Raw genomic sequence first — 19,679 nt, 5'->3', positions numbered from 1 at the left:
CACTGCTCCGGGTGTGTGCTCACAGTGTGTGTGTGTGTGTGTTCACTGCTCTGTGTGTGTGCATTTCAGATGGGTTAAATGCAGAGCACAAATTCTGAGTATGGGTCACCATACTTGGCTGAATGTCACTTCACTTTCACTTAATTCCATCAGGTGCGTGATTTCACATAGAGCAGCTGTTACTACACAGAGCCGTTGTTAACTGAGAAGATGCGGCAAAAAACGCTAAAAAATGAAGTGGATTTGCGCAGCTTCTCTATTAACAATGGCTCTCTGTAGTAACAGCTGCTCTATGTGAAATCACGCACCTGATGGAATTAACCGCTGATTAGAGAACCGGCTTTACTGACAAGATGCGCATAACGATCGGCCGATCGTGATCGGAGCACCCCTAGTAAGTAGCCTACATTCAGTACAAACATAGATGGTACAGACATCAGCATTTAGCTTTTGTTTTTGAAATGGGTTGAAACTACATAGAACTGGCCTTAAATAAAAGATTAACTGTAACCATGTGAAATTAAAGGCAATAACTGCATAGTTCTACAATCCAAACAACAAAATCAACACACATTCAATAAGATGTCTTTAATCAGTATTTGTTTTAGTTTTTAAATTTGGTTTTAAATTTAAAAAAGGTCTTAACCAGTGAGACTAAATAAATGTATGCTATATAAATACATTATTCCAAAATGTTAAAATCAAATAATGCGAATAAAACAAAGATGCAAAGTATTTCATTCAACCAATTAAAAAAAAAAATGATGATTCACATCTATATTTTTTTACTTGAGCCAGTGAAAAATAAATAACTATTGTCTCAAGTAAAAAAATATAGATGTGAATCATTACCCTACAATTTTTTAATTGCTACAGCAGGTGATTTTTAAATCAAATTAAGTCAATGTTATATTAAGGTAAAATAAAAATAATCGTCTTGTACAGGACTGACATTTACTTATGGCTTTTCAACGTGTATGCAAGTTCTACTAAAAAAAAAAAAAAAAAAAAAAAGCATTTCGGTTTTGTCACAGTTTAGTCTGCTTCGTTTCTCATCCAACACGTGAGAAGTTGAGCTAAACATCCCTTCACTGTCTCCTATTGTGCAGGGCATGGACAGGTACAGTACGCTCGCGCAACTTCAGTGCGCAGGAAAGACTCTTATTTTGTGCGCTAGTACACCAACGGCTGATCGTTTCCTGCTATATGTGCCTCAGACAGGTAGCTCTGCACTTCCAGTGATGAACGGCTACACGTGTCCTGCGCACAGATTTCGAAATACTTCCACACAAATGATATAGCGAATGATTACAATGTATTATGTGCACGCGGGTGAATTTCTGGAAAAATCGGCTGAAAAAAGACCAAAAAACGATTTTGGCCGGTCAACCAGTACATCCCTAATATATATATATATTGTGTGAGTCTCACATGGTTTTTGCCATAAACTGTTGTTAATTACTGGCTGCCAAGAACATGAAACTATAAAAATTCAAGGGGCATTAAGAAGCCAAACAACCAATATTGCAGAAGACTGATTACGCAAATTTGCATATTGATGGGCGTATGCAGTACTACTGACCACACTACCACACCAACACAAAACCTACAGAGAGAACCTTCACGCTTTTAAGCTCAGATGAACACACTGCATTACCCATAAATTCTGTAAAAATGCAAACATCTTTCAACGTTTATTGGCAACACGGTTTAAGCCCTGCCCCATCTGGCCTCTGTGTGTGAAAGTAATCTCTTATTAATCTTATATTTCAGAAGCATCAGATGTGAGCGGTTTTGAACTTGAGAACTCTATATATTCTCATAAGCAATTGAGTTGGGCTGGTGCTAAGCTTTCAGGGACCATGTTGAAGTTTCACATTACTGTACAGAGGATAAATTCATCTTTGTTTTAAAAGCTTGTCATGTAAAAGGAAATAACATTAGCTGGAATGGCATTATACTGAATGAAGAGGGCCTGTATATTTCAGGTACACGTTAGGGTCTGACACGAAGTAATGGAATAAGTGCAATATTTAAATACAGAACTAATAAAATAAAGTAAAGGTACATATAAAAAGTTCAAAGTTTCAAAGACGCCAGACTCAAACGAGATTTATCAAGTGATCATTTTCACATGGCATTCTAAATCTGTAACTACATCTATAGGGTCTGTAAGTGAATTTGACTAGAGATTAAAGGCAGTAAATTCCACTCACTGAGTTAGTGCCCAGGATCTGTAAATTGGGTTTGTCTGCCTCCAGCAGCTTGCGCACCATAGTAAGGAAACTCTCCACAAAAAGGTTTATAGTCTGACAGTGACAGGCCATCAGTAGCTGGTCCAAAGCCTCCATAGCAATACAAACATACCTGTGAGACACAAAGATGATGCTGCACAGTGATGACCACAGATTATTATAGCAGGTATAAATCACAGAGCCGGACAGAAACAATCACTGCCCTTTCTTCCAATTTTAGTTTTTACCCATATCTATGCCGGGCAACGTCTCTGGATAGTCTCTCTGACAGGTAGGCACCGATACGGTCTAGTTTCTCCGGAGCGGACAAGGCATAAAAAGTAAGCTTCTCCATGTTAGCTTTCACCAAACCATCCTTTACACAAAAAGACAAGACAGCAGACAGACAGACAGAGAGCAAGAGAACATTGCAAAGAGAGAACATTAGAGAAAGACATAAAAAGATTGATTTTAAACTTTCCTCTACTAAAAAAGAATTGTACATCGATTATTATAACCTTACAGTTACATGGTGTAATACGAGACGAATTTTTTATTTTTTTTTTAATTTAATTTTTGCATGCTTTTTAATGTGTTACTTGTCACTTCTTTGTAATTATTTGTAAACATTTCTTAGCATATTCAATTGTTTCAAAATAAATCCTACATCCAACGTACGGCTGCACGATTAAGGCAAAATCATAATTGTCGATTATTCCCTTGAGATTGTAATTGTGATTATTAATTACGATTATCACAATTTACATTGAATGATGTTTATGCCATTGTTTGATGCAACTGCATGCTGTATTTTGATATGAAAATAAACAAGCTGAAAACACTAGCTTTTAGTGCTTTTCTATAGTATTAAGTCTCAAATAATCAGATTAGTTTCTTCTTTAAATAATAAAAAAGTTAAAATATGAACGGTATTACAATGTTATACTGAAACTAAAATTTTAAAAAATGAGAAAATTCCTTAGGATAACATGTAAAAAGAAAAAAATGCATCTTAAGCACGCAGAATAACAAAAATGGACTTTGAACAAATTAATTGGTGCTTTGAACGATTACGTAATTGTGGCATCCATAATTGTAATCGCGATTAGAAATTCGATTCATTAATGAGTACTTAGAAAGCTAAAGATGAAAATGTATGTATACACTCTAAAAAACGCTGGGTTGTTTTTTCAACCCAACTGCTGGGTTGAGGCCGTTGGATAGGACTTTGGGATGTTTTAACCCAAGTTTGGGTTGAAAATAACTATCTTTTTTAACCCAGCGGGGGTGGGTTGAGGACGCGGACGTGAAGGAGAGCACGCACGTCACGTCAAAATCGTACGTCTCTCCAGTGCGAGCAGCCGCCATTTTCTCAGCGTGATAGAAGCGAGAAGCGAGTGAAAGACTATGGTAAGTAACGTTAAATATTCAAAATGTAAAGTTATCTTTTATTGTTTACCCGGTTGTATGAAAGGCGGAAACAAAGGAGCTTAACGTTATATCTAACGTTATATAAAAAAAACGGACGCAGTTTTCGCCTCGGACACGGAGGTCTTAACTGCCTCATGTAACGTTACTGAACGGAGGATGTACTTTTAATATAACGTCTGTGAATGTATTTTGTCATATTTACATAAGATTTTACATTATCTGTTCTCTTTGAGGCGTTAACAGACGGTTATGGTCACGGTTACGCTCATGTGAATTTGTCTTTTTTTTTCGCGGTTAAACTGAATGTATGTTTGTCTCCTAAAGGAAACGGCATTGTGTAGTAAAGACTAGCATAATTATTTTGAGGCTGTTGAAGTGGTAACTGTTAAAAGTATGTTTTACATGTAATATTTCAGACTTGTCAAGCTTGTTTTCATTGTCCTCGCGCTGAGAGTTAAAGACACAGAAGCTGTTTGTGTGAGGAGTCACAGACCTGTGTGAGGATGAGGAGGAGGTGTTCTTCTGAAGAGAGGGACAGACGGTTTAAGGAGAGTAAACTTCAGAATAACATCAAGTTATCTTTATTTTTACTAAGACTAAAATAATGTGTGTTTTTTTTTAGATGTTGAAATCCAGAGACAAGATAACGTCATTCTTTTGAGACTGATGTAAGTTAAATTATTATTACTTTTTTTTTTTTTAGAAAATTTATGTTTCTGTTGTGTCCTGCCTGTTAACTTCACATTTTGATGCAAAAACAGTGTGATTTTATATATGTATGTATGTATGTATATGTTAATATTTTATTAAAACCATTGATGCCCCTCTTTGCAGAACTCAAACTAACTGGAGTTAAGGACACAGAAGTCTGCTTGTGTGAGGAGGTGGTTTTCTCAGCTTCTTCTGAAGAGAGGGAAAGGTCGTTTAAGGCAAGTAAACTTCATAATTTCATGTTATCAGTTGTTGTTGTGTTTTACTAAGAGTAAAATAATGTTTGTTTTTTGTTTTTGTAGATGTTAAAAGCAAGAGACATGGGAGATCATCATTCCCTTGAGATTTTATGTAAGTTATTTTTAGAAAATACATTTTTCTGTTGTCTCCTGCCAGTTTACTTCACATTTTGATGCAACAGTGTGATTACGTGCTCATTTCATTAAGACCATTGATGTCTGTGTTTTTTATTGCAGAAATCAAACCAACTTTGGAGTTGTCTGATTTGGAGAGTCATTATTCTTGGTCTGCGCTCTTAGAGGTAAAGTTCACACAAAAAATCATTTACTTGCCCTCAAGTCATTCCAAACCTATAAGACTTTTGTCTGTCTTTACAACATAAATTAATATATTTTTAGTTTTCTCATAATATTTGTTAATCCATTTATAGTTTAGATAATCAGTATTTTCAAGCTTCATAAATATAGAGTTATTGTAGAAGTAAATTCTGATATTTATATATGAATACATCTTTAATTATATTATAGCAAACATGTATATTCAAAATAAATTATTGGTCTCCCAGACCAGCAATGGAGGACACAAAAAGAGAATATTAAATATATTCATACGTTTTCCAAAAAATGAACAGATTTTGCATGAGTCTGGAAAAACATGGGGAGAGTAAATTATGAACATCTTAATTATTTGGTGAACTAACGGTTTGAAGAGCAGCCCTCCATGTACATGAATATTGTGAGGTATGTGAATGTCATGTCTGTTTTAATGTTTCAGTAAAGAAGCTTTCTGAAAGCAATATTTATTCAAACAATATCGCATGTCCTCACACTAGTGCTGCCATTATAGCATTCTGGAGCGCTGTGGTGGACCGACATTAAACAACCACACAAAGTGTTGAAACTTTAAAACCGATTATTTACCTGTCCTTACGGATGTGAATACACCTCTACCTGAAAATGGATAGTTTAATTAAATGTTTAATTTTTTCAAATGTGTTTCTCTTAGGCCACTGATGAAGAACAGGCGGTGACTGGATGAATGCTGGTCAGAGAGGAGAATCTTCTTTCCCCTAAACAGCAGTGGTTTTAAAGGAGGACGCTGCCCTGGATGATGTAGAAGATGTCAGATGCTGGGCTGATGGGGTTTCTTCATGATTACATCAGTTATGCTAAAGAGATCATGAAAATTTACTGTGATGCATGATCTGTATTCATGGACAATGAAACAAACTGTAAGTGTATAATTTGTTAAAAAAAAAAAAAGTTAAATGCTTTTTCTGTGTTGTTTAGTAGAAAAGTTTACACTCTGTCATTCATACACCTGCTCACATTCTTTCACACACACACACACACACATGCGTCTGTTAAAGGTTATAATATCAAAGTTAATGTTGTGATTTATTTGTGTACTGTCATGCCAGAATAGTTGGAAAAAAAACTAACTAATTGTAAATTTATTGTATGTGTTTTCGTATATTTTTATACAATATATACAATTGAACAAAGTCCAATTTGATCTTAAGTTATATTCATCAAATGTTCAATGCTTTGTTTATGAACTCTGTAGTTGTTAATGCCATCCTTTTCTGCATTTCTTCTAACATGTTACTTTTTGACTTTTCTCTTGTTTTTAATAAATATTTTCCTTTTGGTAATTATTATTTGTGTGTAAAAGTGATATTTAAAATGAACAACATTTGTAGGTTTAATGCCTAGCTCAATTTGGGTTAATTTTAACGTAGAAATGCATTGTTTCCCCACATGGCTACACTGCGAGTTTATTTTCTGCCAGCAGGAGGCTCTAAGAGCAGGAGAGGTAGGTTTCTCCGGTAACGGCTGCAGAGCGGTACTGAGCTCACAAACGCTGCCTTATCAAGCACATGCGAAATGATATCGAACATTTTCTAAATACAGTAGTTTTCCTTCTGAAATACAGTGATAAAAAAAACACCCGCTCTGTTTTTTTAAACCCTGCAATATACTCATTTTAAACCATAAAAAAGGCAACCCAGCAGGCTGGGTTAAATATGATAACCCAACTGGTTGGGTTAAAACAACCCAGCGCTGGGTTCGTCCCTTTTTGACCCAGCGCTGGGTTGTCAAAATAACCCAAATTGGGTTGTTTTCAACCCAGCAGTTTTTAGAGTGTACGTTGCAAGACATTAAACACGCACACACACACACCTTTTTATTTCTTAAACAAGTTTTAAAATACAATGTATAAATTATTTGTTTTCTCTAATATTTTCCAACCCTGAGTATGAAAATCTCTGAAACAGACAAACTAGTCTGTAAAAACAGATGAATGCAGTCAGGTGAGCATGCAGCAGATCTGTCACAGTGGTTCTAAAACGAATGAATGTCACTGAAAGCCTGCATTGCATTGATCACTGATGACTGATAACCACTCCAAACCTAGTGAAGCATCCCTTTCTCTGGCTCAGCGGCTTTTATTTCCTCTGACCTTACCTCAGGGTCCTCCGGAAAGATGTTATCCACCAGCCTCTTGTAACGGGGTCTTAGGGCCCCACAGCATCCACAAACACCTGAAACAATGGGAGAAAGTGAATTAGACCGGCAGTAATACAAAAGAAGACCCTAACACAATAACTGAGCACACAAGGACAGAAATAATATACGTGAAGGAAAAGGAAGTTTGGAAGGTTATCTCTCCAGACCCCTTTGTTTACCTCATCTCCGGTATGTAGGGCAGTATTGATCAAGAGTCTTTGTAATTATACTCAAGGTGAGGTTTATTTATTGCATCGACACATTAAATAAAGTAGACCCGTGTGCTGTAATCTAGTAAGTGAGGCCAGTCGATTCAGGGGAAAGGCATTCATCTGTATTTAGGAAACGTCTGCAGCTTGGTGTGCCAGTTAAATGGATTTGAAAAGAATCTGTTGAAAGCATTTAGAATTGTTTTGGTTTTAAGAAACTTATTCAGACATATAAAGAAACACACTGTAAATCACAGGGGAAAGTGGTAACAAGGATATTTCATCGGTTGTCATCAATTTGATGCAAATGATTTCAGGAGAATAACAACATTTTAATTTTAAAATAAGATTGAATATGTTTACACTAGGTAATATGAACTCTGATAAACATCTGCTTTTATTTAATTAAATATTTAGAATTTTCTCTTTTTTTGTATTTAATTATTTATTATTTTAAATCAACTTTTATTTTTACATTTTCAGTTTACATTTACATTTGAGTCATTTTATGTTTTTTTTAATCTATTTTTAGTTCTGTTTCTATTTAGCTTTAAATAATTTCTAAGTTTTAATTTTATTAATTTTAGCACTGTAACCTAAACTTATTTAATTCATTTGATTGCCAAGGCAACATTTTTTTTTTGTTTTTCATCTAACATTTACATTTTATTTCAGCTTAATATCAGTGACCGAAAATATATTGAATATATATATTTTTTTAGTTAACAATAGCAACACTTAGGTTAATTTTCATAACCTTATCTGTAAGCTGTAGGTATACTCAACTCCATCCATCTATACTCTATAACTGTACACCATCCATTTTAAACATATTTTTTTATTTAATATTATTATTTTTTTTATATAATTATACATGTGTTTTAATTAGTTCATACTAACTGAAAGGGGCTACATGGAATATATGTTATCTTAAAAATGTATAATTCACACATTTAGGACAATTTAAGCAACCTGCAGGAAGTTTAAATGTGATTACAATTGTGAAAAACCTGACCAGTCACTGCATCTAAAATACACACTTCTCCTGCTTATACATTCATATAACTATTAAACTAAAATACTGATGCTGATTAAAAACTGTTCATATCCATGTGTTCTGTCAACTATCCAATTAAAACTCCACAAGCATGGTTTTTCAGACACACACAGACCCCTTTCTGGGTGGATGAGTCCGAGGCAGCACCTTGGTAGGACCCCTGGGAAGGAAAAGGCTGTTTACACCATTACCATAGAGAAAGAGCTTCGTCATGGAGGAAAGTAAACAAACCAGGGCAAGTGGAGCGATCAGACAGCAGTGTTCAACCACCCACACAGAACTGACACAGGTTTTTCATTCTAGTCAACAAATATTAACGATCAGATCACACACAATATATACTAGTGTGTATAGAGCAGACAGATATTAAACTATATCAGTAAGAGCATCAGTCTACAAAACTCACTCATATTTGTATTTTAAATGCACCACCAAGTTCAGCATAGGTTTATTTACTCAAGCCTGCTATCCGACTAGCAACTGTCAAGCTGCCGTACACCAAGAGTGTGATTGGCAATTACACTGCGGTTGGATGGATGGGAGAGGAGCTGGAGTGTGAGTCACACATTGGCCTTCCTGCTAGTGTTTTGACACATCAGCGTGACACCTCTACGCCTAAAGCAACTGAAGCAGAAGCGAAAGAAAAAAAAAAACCCTGACAGTCGACACTGAAAATTTCCACCCACACACTCAAGACTGCAGTGAATCCTCTCACGCTCGCCCAGTTTTCACTCCTAGAGTGAATGTGCAGTTAAAAAACAGGGTCATTAACAACTGCAATGTGCAATCACTTAAAACTGACAAACAATCAGCCACGCACACGTACATGGTATTGAATGATAGCCATCTCTTGCAAAAAAAAAAAAAAAATATATATATATATATATATATATATATATATATATATATATATATATATATATATATATATATATATATATATATAATACAAAATGAATAAATAAATAATAATAATAAATATTTTATTAAACTATTTGTAATAAAAATAATACTACAAATAAAAGTGTTTTTGTTTTATTTATTAATTATATTTTAATATTTATAATTTGTTTTATATTATATTTTATCAGTTAATAAAGATCAAAATTGAATAAACTGATTCAAACTAGTAAAACAACAGTGCATTAAAACAATAAATGTATTATTATTGTTATTATTATTATTATTTAATTGTTGTCATTTTTTTAACTAGTTGCTTAGTCTAGCTCAGTTTCCAGGGAGTTAATTATGATCAAGTGTAAAGAGTGAATTCTCCTCAAATATTTTGGAGCTTCTGCCAAATGCATGAATGTACTGTCAATAAATCATTAGGCAATTTTAAGAGAAGTAGGAGACAAAAAATAAATAGTAAACATTTACATTTAAGTGATTTGCAAGAAATCAAAATGATCTGGCCCGAGCATTTGTGCTCCTAATACCGAAGATCTTGATAATCATTCCTTCAACATAATCATAAGTATATAGCATGAAGTAAATATCAAGTTTATAAATCCGAACTCCATACAAGAGCAGCAACAGGAACTGGTTTACTAGTACTGTATTAGCTAAGCGCTTTCTGATTCTTCTCAGACAGGGTGGTAACAGTTCCCTCTGGTTTACAACCCTCATAATTCTCTTATGGCTGTGTACTCCCCTCTATCATTCACCCGGCACAATCAACTGACACCAACTAAGCACATAGGCACGAATATGTGCTTTTAGATTTATTATTTTAACTTGATATATCAGAATGCTGCACATCTAATGACAACGTTAATAAATACATGTTAACATGTTACACTCAGAAAGCAAAAACAACTAAATAATTTACACCAGGAGTGTGTTATCAACACTAGGGAAGTAAGTGCATACTTTGTTGCCAGGAACAACTCTCATTGTGGACACGCACATCTACCATCTGCATACGCTGCAAAACAAAGGCTATAGCTGGCACTGGGACAAAGAAGATTATGTCATAATAAAGAACTAGTCGTGCTGGGATGTACTACTATGGCTGATATGATATCCTCCAAGCTGGCATAGGCATACTAGAAGACATCCAGCTTTAACGGGGCTTTACATAACACACAACTCACTATGCATGTGAATGAATCAAACTCAGTATGGAAAATCAATCTTTCCGAAACACAGACGCCGGGCACCGTCTCTCTCGTCATGACGCAGTCACTCTAAATACATTTCCCCTGAATTGTGAGAGCTTCTTGAAATGACTGCTATATTTAGCACATTAGCCATCACAGATGCCATATCCCTTCAGATTGCCCAAAACGGGACAAAATATTAAAGAGACTCAATCTCATACGTTGGTGTCACGGGGGAAAAGCAGAAATACAGAAAGGGAACTTCGAACAATGTAATCTATATATTTACTTCTTTAACCTTGTCACTGTGAGCTCTACTTCCATGTGCATCTAGTAGTTCATCTAAAACTATCATTTGCATACTCAGGACTCTGTATGAGAACAATGTCGTGCCTTTTTGAAGAAGCTTTAGGATATAGTTCAATTGTTTTTGTATTGCTTATAAAACATTACATATCACCCCCCAAAATAGTTTGCAGTTGAGGACAAAATGTCAATCTAAATAACATGCAGTAAGGGTCCAAATATCAGAAAATATATTGAAAACTGTGGTAAAAAATCTCATTTAAACTCGGATCAACACTAAAAAGTAGGATTAAGAAAAAATAAAATAAAATAAAATAAAATAAAAATAAATGTTCATGACATACTAATGATCTAAACTTTAGGGTTCTGTAAGTTTTTTTTTAATGTTTTTAAAAGAAATCTCTTATGCTGATCAAGGATGCATTTATTTGATCACAAACACAGTAGAAAAAGATAATGCTGTAAAGTATTATAATAACTTTAAATAACTAATGTCTTTTTAATATATTTAAAAATGCAGTTTACTCCTGCGCAAAGCTTTATTTCCAGGCAAAGCTGTATTTTTTAGCAGTCATTACTGCAGACTTTAGCTTCACATCATCCTTCAGAAATCATTCTAATATACTGATCTGCTGCTTAGGAAACCTTTCTCAATACTATTCAATGTTAAAAACAGTTAATAATTTTGTAGAAACCATGTTATATATATATATATATATATATATATATATATATATATATATATATATATATATATATATATATATATATATATATATATATATATAGAATCAATATAAAACACACACACACAAATCAGTTTTGTTATTCTAGCCTACTGGAAAAAATATTAAACTGTATGTCATTGCTGATTAAATAATCTTTTGAACTCAGATGCATAGCATAATAGATCAGCATATGGAGCTGACTTAATCTCAAAAAGCAGTTTTTCCTAGCATGAGTGGAGAAATCTGGCTGAAAAATTCTCAGGCTGTTAAAAATGCAATCGATCTGGTTTTGAAGTGCTAAAGCCAGTCATCTCTAAGGCATCCACGCTGTGAGAAATCAAAGCCCCAGCCTGACTGCCTGTAGTTTGTTTGAAACATCCTCAACATGCTGGTCAGATGAAATAATATGAATACAGCAGGAAATATTATATGTGTACATGCATTAGAGTAAATAAATGAATGTTGCAGTAAATCTGTGTGTTTTATAGTGTGTTTGAGTATTCGGCGCAAAGTAGTGTGGATGAAGCTAACCGGTAATGCCTGAAATCAAATAAGCACAATAAACAGAGCACAGCTGCAATACTGCATGCAATCTGTTGCTTCAGCATCATTCTACTGTCACTGCCATGATCTCCTGTGATGCACATGAATCTTTCCTTCCCAAACACATGCAGGGATTTATCATTTAGACACAAAATCACGCACTCACACAATTGCCCTTACCGTACATTGATGGAAAACCTGATGAAATTCTCTGTTCTTTGCCTAAAGCCTCTTTCTCTGTCACATAGCCAGAGAGAGAGAGGGAGAGAGAGAGAGAGACACGCTCTCACAGACACTCAATCACACATGCACGCTCTCATACAGCGCATGTGACCGGGCTCCAATGACCTTGGATTTTCCAAACAATGCGGCACAGCTTTCCCTCTGTCTGGAACAATGCTGGTTTAACACACAGGTGCACACACACACGCATACGAATACGAATACACACTCACACACACTCCTGCTCACATGCAGCCCCTCCTCAGCCAAGATGAATACACTCACACACCTCCTGACCATTTAACAATGAGAAAGGCAGAGAGGGAGGGAGATGAGGAGGGCGTTAGAGAGATGGAAAGTGTGAAGACACAGGATGAGAGAGGGAAGGAATCAATTGGTGCAGCCATGCGTCAGTCAACTAACCCCGCCTCCTGTTGTCCACTCTGGTAGTGTTTGATTGTTGGCTGTTATTTTCTGTTGTCTTTTTTGTTTTTAAAAACTTTGTTTTTTTGACTGCTATAAAGAGAGTCTAATAAAACATTGATTTTTTTGTCTAGAGGTTTTAATATTTAATCTAGTTTAAAAAGAAAAATGAATATTTTGTACAGAAGGAAATTCAGTTTTGAATTGTTAATTTATAATGCATGTTGTTTAAGTTTTACTATTATGTCCTATTTTTAGCAACAAAAACATAATAATAATAAATCCTAATTTAAAAGAAACCTAAGTCTACATCAGGATAGTACAGTGCATTTTCTTGTCTGGCCTGGGAGAAGCTCTAGCGTCTGATCCATGGCATGTGAAACGGCTCAGTGTTAATCTGAACGTGTTTCAGTTTTAGACACGCAGCTGGGAATTGTTCATTAAAACATAGAGATGGTTGATAGCAGCATATTACCAAATACCATTTAATATTTTTTGCAGTTGCTAAATGTTGTATGAGCATTCCTATATCAATAATTCATGGATTAAATTAATGAATAATCAGGCTATTTCAAAACATCAAATGTAATCAAAGTGCTATAAATGAAAACAATAGCATGGAGAAAAAGAAGAAGAAGAAAAAAATTGTATAGCCTAAAAATTAGCTTACCACCTCCGACTTGATGGTCCAACAGTTTACTGCAATCCACGAGTAGTCGTCTTGAAAAATCTGGAACACCTGAAATATTTGGAAAACTTGGAAGTTGCATCTTCTTGACTATTCTCACCAGAATAACTAATGAGACTAATCTATACTTTTATAACCACATCTATATCTGAATCCTTTTTGGAAAGTCATGGGAGTACTTGACTGTTAGTTTTAGAGCTGTAAAGTTACATCCACTGTTGGCTGTGTATGTTAATGAGAGTCTAAACCCACCTCCTTTCCTTCCTGCCTATTGGTTTGTTGCACTCTCTCTCCAGTGGGATATCCCATTGTCACTCACTTGGCTCATTTATAGTGTTCCAGCAGTTTTTTATACCCCTCTGGTTGCCTTTAAGATCTATTTTAGGACAATAAATGAATTGTCAATTTGACAGAATGTATTATTTATTTTTTTATGTAGTTTGAATTTTGTTCTAATTGACTCGATTCGGTTCTTCTGATCAATTAGATTCAAAGAATTGGTTAAAAAAAAAAAATCCTAAATCATACAGTTCTTGTCATTACCTTCTCCATGTAATTACTCTACCCATATTTACTAGTCTAAAACATTACAATTAAGCTATTTGTAACCAAATATTCTTGTTAATGCTTGTCTTATTAAGTGTGTGTATGTGTCCCAGACTGCACTTATATTAAACTCTTAAAGCTTGGCAATTTAATAAAATGTAATTTATTAAAAGAACTCGTATGTTCGTTTTTTGTATGCGTGATGATCAAACGACCATATCGACGAGCAAGTCGTGAGCACACAAATCAGCTTTAAAAGTAACTTACTTTTCGCTCCATATGACAAATTTTCAAATCACTGAAAATTATATTAATCAGCTTGCCCATCGTTTCTCGACAAATTCACGAGTCTGACATGATAGAGTTTTTGATTCAGTTGGTGAGTGAGTCGAGAACAGCTTGTGAACCGATTCAACCGTTTTTTCCTCTTCAAATGATTCGTTCACGAAGCGGACATCGCCAATTGACTCCCCTCTGTCGAATCTGTGTATGAGGGTTGCGGTCGCCATAGAAACCCCAATCTGTTTGCTATAAATTTCCCCAGTTTCTTTTTATTACAAAGAATATTCTTATTTCTTCTAATTGACTTTAACGTCTTTATGAAATATATAATGTAAAACGCTGTTTCAAGACCACTAGTTTACATATATATAGATATATATGTTTTTTTACAAGTCTCTGTTGAATCTGTCGTTTTTAACCGTGTAGCTAAGCAAATAGTCGTTGCTAGCGCATCTAGCCCGTTAGCATGTCGAGATTAAATAATTTTACCTCCTAAAATAAATGCGTTTTTTTGTCCGGGGAAAACATGCATGAAATGTACATTGGGTTTATGGGAAAAAAAAATGTTATGCGTGATATTTCGTGATACACTGGCTCTCTGTTAGCCACACAGTCAGCTGCTCACCGTGTCCACGGACCGCCTCGGACATAAACATACGTGAATTCTAGTGATATTTCTTCTTCTCCTTTGAACGAGGTTTGCAAATAAGTGCAATATGGACACGAATGTTCAGAAGAGGCGAGAAAACAAGAAGTCTTTACGGGTTAAGGTCATTAGTTTGGGAAATGCAGAAGTGGGGAAGGTAAGAATAGACTGTTGTGAACCATACAGACATCAAACTTCAGAGATCAGGTGGTTCTTTACATGTGTTTGTTAAGATGATCTTGTGTTAATGATACATGTGTTTGAACGTATCAGTAGTTTGATGTTCAATTAATGTTCTCTCTAAGAACTAACTGCTTTCCCCTTATACATGTTTTATTATGTATTTGATGTACACGGATACTGATACTGTAAATATATTTTTGTTAGTAATCTTAGTTTCATTTAGGAGCTATTCATTTAGCATGATATTGTTTTTAGGTTATCCTGCACAGTAGGTGCAGTAACATACTAGGATTCCTAAAGCATGTAATATTTCATAATATTTATGTTTATTGTTTCAGAGCTGTATTATTAAACGGTACTGTGAGAAGCGGTTTGTGCCCAAGTATCTAGCCACTATTGGGATAGATTATGGTGTAACCAAGTAAGTGTTGTGGACTTGACAAATGATTTCTCTTTGTCATTATTATTAAATATGAGGTTCAAAAGGCAGAAAGCAAGAATTTCGTTCAACTCTCCTGGTGGAATGACCTGACCAGCTCAATCCAAGCAGAGTCCTTAGCCATCTCCAGAAATCGGCTTAAAACCCATCTCCATCGTCAATCTTTATTTGACCCTCTAACTTTAGCACCCACTATTATAATTCTATTCTTTACAAAAATCTAACTACCTTTCTAATCTTTTTTTATTCAATTTTCTTTTCATCTATTAAACAGTTCTATATGTAAAAATACTATAAAAAAGACTATCTTGTGCTATTTTTTCTATTCTACCTGTTTTCTTTTTATTTATTATATTATTTAAAAGCATTTGCTACGTATACTGCGTTTAAACTAACTGAGACTCGTTATAGCACTTATATTTCATTCCCCCTTTGTTGTATTTTGATTGCTTCCATTATCCTCATTTGTAAGTCGCTTTGGATAAAAGCATCTGCTAAGTGACTAAATGTAATTCTGATCATATCAATGGCACATAAACACCAGGTTCTACTGGCTGGAAATATTATCATTTAATTGTATTTATGTATTTATTTATTCATTGATTGTATCTACCATTTTGCATGGATGTTCAATATTAAAAGAACAAAAACAAAAACGTATTTTTAGATGCAAAAGACAGTTATGTCTATTAATAAAGTACAAATCGAGGGATTCACTGATGGAATGAAAATGAAATGTTTGTTTCTTTTGGTTTTCTTCACCTCAAGGGTTCAGGTTCGAGACAGGGAGATAAAAGTAAACATTTTTGATATGGCTGGACATCCTTTCTTTTATGAGGTATTGCTTGGTTTATTTTATAGTTGTATGTGTATGCACATGATTAAGTGTGTTACAAATTAATTAAAAAAAAATGTGTAAACAAATGGCTCTTTTAAAAACACAATGAAATCAAGAATAGTTTTTTGTTATAGCTTTATGAGTACATCAGACTTACCACAGTGTGGTAGTGTTGAGCTGCTGTCCATGTAATTTCGTGCCTGTAGAATCTTATGGCATCAGCATTTAGTATTTTTCTTGTTGCCATGTATAGAAATTGGTCACAGGTTATTTGCTTGTGATGGCTGTGAGAGTCTGATGCTGAGGGGGATTGATGCTGTGTGTTTTACAGGTCCGCAATGAGTTTTATAAGGACTCTCAGGGGGTGATTCTGGTCTATGATGTTGGACTGAGGGAGAGTTTTGACGCTCTGGACAGCTGGCTCACAGAGATGAAGCAGGAAATGGGCTCACAGGCCAACATGGAGAACATCATCTTCGTCGTGTGTGCCAACAAGGTGCCGCTGGCGCTTAAATGTGTAATCTGTGATATAACATAAGAGAGAGACTGTTATAAAGTGTGGTCTCTCACCCATAAAGGTCGACCTGACGAAAAGACGAGTTGTGGATGAGAGTGAGGGCAAACTTTGGGCCGAAAGCAGAGGATTTCACTACTTTGAAACTTCTGCTCAGAGTGGTGAAGGCATCAATGAAATGTTTCAGGTATTTGCTCTCACGCGCGTCTACAGATTACAGCCCTGACATTCTGTTGACCGTCGTTTATTTAATGTGTGTCCACCTCCACAGTCCTTTTTCTCATCCATAACTGACATGTGTGAAAATGGAGGGAAGAGACCCACTCCAGAGGTCAATGTAGGTTTTACTAAAGAGCAGGCCGACACAATCAGACGCATCCGTAGCAGCAAAGACAGCTGGGATATGCTGGGGGTTAAACCTGGGGCCACAAGGTAAATTGCATGCTAAACGTGTTTGCTAGTGCTGCTCAACCTTTGTTTATCATACTCTGGATAAATTGCTATTTAGATCATCATTTTAATCATTTTAATATGCTGATTTGTGTCTTAGGAAACATTTCTTATTATTATCGATGTTGGAAAAGTAATGCTGTTTAATATTTTTGTGGAAACTGATCCTTTTTTTTTTTACGATGATGAATAGAAAGTTCAGAAGAACAGCATTTATTGTAAATAGAAATATAAACCTTTTTTAGCATTATACATTTATCTACTGTCAATTTTAATGCATCCTTGCTTAATAAAAGTAAATCTAACTGACCCCAAACTTTTAAACAGTAGTGTGTGTATATGAATTTGTCTAATGCAGTGCATCCCATTTTTGTTAATGCCTGACCAGTGATTTGACAATGTTATACAACTGATTTGTTGTATAATTTATTTTTTGTATATTAGAAATTTATTTGATGGTGATATGGTTGACTGAAAAAAAAATAGTGTGGATATTTAAAAAAGCATGCATGGTGGCTGATGGCTGATAAAATGCCATAAATGTAATATATCACATAATTTAATAATAATAAAATAAATGTAAATATTGAATGTACTATATTATACACAGTAGGCCACTGGGCTTTGTTCTCTAAAGTTTTAACCAGCCATAAAAAGCTGTGTTGTTTGTAAACAGACTGTCAGATGCTTAATAGTAAGCAACAAGTTTGATACTGTTATTTGTCTCAGTATTATTGATGCAACACTGCCGTTTGTGTTAGCTTGGCTGGTTTATTCACGTGGGTCAGATCATTAGAGAATGCCTTCAATCCACTTACCATCCCTAAATTCTCTCCTGCCAGCTTAATTAACCTCTTTGAGATTTCCCCAACACCCTGGGAAACCAATCATGAGCTTGTGTCATTTCTCATTCCCAGCCAATCACAATGCTTCTTCCTTAGCCGATTCTTCGCTGTGATCCCTCTTTAGTGGGACCACAGTGGTTTGCCATATCATCATTTTAAAAGTCTGTTTGATGTGTGTAACATGAGACCAATAGGTTTTTCTCATTTCGTGCTTTGTAGGGAGGAAGTTAACAAGGCATACAGGAAGTTGGCTGTACTGTTGCACCCGGACAAGTGTGTGGCCCCAGGCAGTGAGGATGCCTTTAAAGCAGTGGTTAATGCTCGCACATCGCTACTCAAGAATATCAAGTAGGAGCGTACGCCCACACACAAGTGCATCTCACATGGTTTCCATTACAAACACAATCTCCACATCGTGTCTGAGATATGCCATAAACAGATTGTTTTCATCTTCATTGTGCCATCGAAATATTCTTCTTCTTATTTTTTTTTTTTTTTAAATGAACATTCTTTGTGTTTGTTTTTATTGGTTGCTGTGGTGTTTTGTTTGTTGAATTTGTATTAATTATATATTTATTTACTTTTTTTGATAATTAAATGTGCATTAAAAACAATTGTCAGGGCAGTTTAAATATGCTATCAGAATTTCTGAAGGACAAATATCATTGTAGCACCACAGAAGTGTTTTCACCCTCAAGATTTCATCAAAAACCAACAAATGACTCCTTAAGGCCGAAACTTAACTATGTTCCCTTGTTTTAAGTTGATCAGCTTCACATTGCCATTAGTTGGAGTTGGAGAGTTGCCTCGCATTTGCAGAGTTCCCTTCTCAGTGAGGATTACGCTTTAGACACACGGAGAAGCCTCTGGACTCCAACAAAGACTTAGTAACAGCTGAGTTTGACATACAGCTACGACACTGTTTATACTATGACACACATCTGTCCTGTTTATAATGTAAAATACATGCTGATGTTAAAAGTTGTAGTAGGGAAACAACAATAATGCTGTAAGATTTCAGCCCAAATCATGTGCATGTCACATTATCTTGGAGCGTGAGGATGAATTTGGTGGATCCTTCTTTTCTCAGTATGTCCTGTGACTGGTGTGCTTCTTTACTCCCATAGATGTACAGGTGAAAGACCACTTATTTACCAACTGATTTGTTAGCCGGACTTAGCATTCTAATGCTATTGTTTAATCCCGATGCACCTCACAGGGACGCTATGACCTACATGATTCCCAGTTCTTCACCTCAGTTCACTCCAAAGAGCAGAAAAAGCATGAGCAGAAAATATAACGTGTCCAATACATTTACAGCAGTGCAATATAATTTATTTAAAATGTATTTATTTATTTACAAAAATGTACTGTACATTTTTGTTACAAATAAATGAGCAAAATGTATTTTTTTTATGTAAGGCTACTCACATTTAACATCTGCTTTCTAGAATGTTGCTTGTCTTTTGAAGAGAATTCAATTTCAGTAGAGATAATGTAAATCAACCAGTTCAAGAAATATGGTGCATGTC

At 35.1% G+C, this 19,679-nt stretch overlaps 2 protein-coding genes and 2 long non-coding RNA genes across 7 annotated transcripts in view; 3 read left to right on the top strand and 1 right to left on the bottom strand.

The window, feature by feature from the left end:
* The window catches only part of LOC128031435 (protein EFR3 homolog B), a 24,927-nt gene extending 11,280 nt beyond the window's left edge, over positions 1 to 13,647 (bottom strand). Inside the window, exons 1-4 of one of the 4 annotated variants that reach the window (XM_052619696.1) lie at positions 13,390 to 13,647; positions 7,085 to 7,161; positions 2,483 to 2,610; positions 2,217 to 2,367 (exon numbers count right to left, since the gene is read on the bottom strand). In XM_052619696.1, coding sequence (XP_052475656.1) covers positions 2,217 to 2,367; positions 2,483 to 2,610; positions 7,085 to 7,161; positions 13,390 to 13,486 — 453 coding nt within the window. In that variant the 5' untranslated portion in view covers positions 13,487 to 13,647. Of the gene's footprint in view, positions 1 to 2,216; positions 2,368 to 2,482; positions 2,611 to 7,084; positions 7,162 to 12,251; positions 12,587 to 13,386 lie in introns of those variants that run through there. The other 3 variants (XM_052619694.1, XM_052619695.1, XM_052619697.1) reach the window with 3 other exon arrangements.
* Positions 3,401 to 4,595, top strand: LOC128031441 (uncharacterized). Its single transcript, XR_008188094.1, has 3 exons — positions 3,401 to 3,644; positions 4,082 to 4,333; positions 4,500 to 4,595. It is a non-coding gene; the product is annotated as an uncharacterized LOC128031441 (long non-coding RNA).
* Positions 4,669 to 6,317, top strand: LOC128031439 (uncharacterized). The gene is made up of 3 exons (XR_008188093.1): positions 4,669 to 4,727; positions 4,853 to 4,917; positions 5,622 to 6,317. It is a non-coding gene; the product is annotated as an uncharacterized LOC128031439 (long non-coding RNA).
* Positions 13,648 to 14,439: 792 nt separating the features above from the next.
* Positions 14,440 to 19,554, top strand: LOC128031452 (dnaJ homolog subfamily C member 27). The gene is made up of 8 exons (XM_052619723.1): positions 14,440 to 15,035; positions 15,400 to 15,482; positions 16,269 to 16,338; positions 16,670 to 16,834; positions 16,917 to 17,039; positions 17,124 to 17,284; positions 18,367 to 18,495; positions 18,911 to 19,554. The coding sequence occupies exons 1-8, from the start codon at positions 14,949 to 14,951 to the stop codon at positions 18,912 to 18,914; spliced, it is 822 nt and encodes a 273-aa protein (XP_052475683.1). The 5' UTR covers positions 14,440 to 14,948; the 3' UTR covers positions 18,915 to 19,554.
* Positions 19,555 to 19,679: the final 125 nt, after the last annotated feature.

Source organism: Carassius gibelio, chromosome A17 (genome assembly GCF_023724105.1).
Source record: "Carassius gibelio isolate Cgi1373 ecotype wild population from Czech Republic chromosome A17, carGib1.2-hapl.c, whole genome shotgun sequence".
Taxonomy (NCBI): Eukaryota; Metazoa; Chordata; class Actinopteri; order Cypriniformes; family Cyprinidae; genus Carassius; species Carassius gibelio.
Note: the sequence above shows the minus strand (reverse complement) of the source record. Positions and strands in the feature narration are given on the sequence as shown.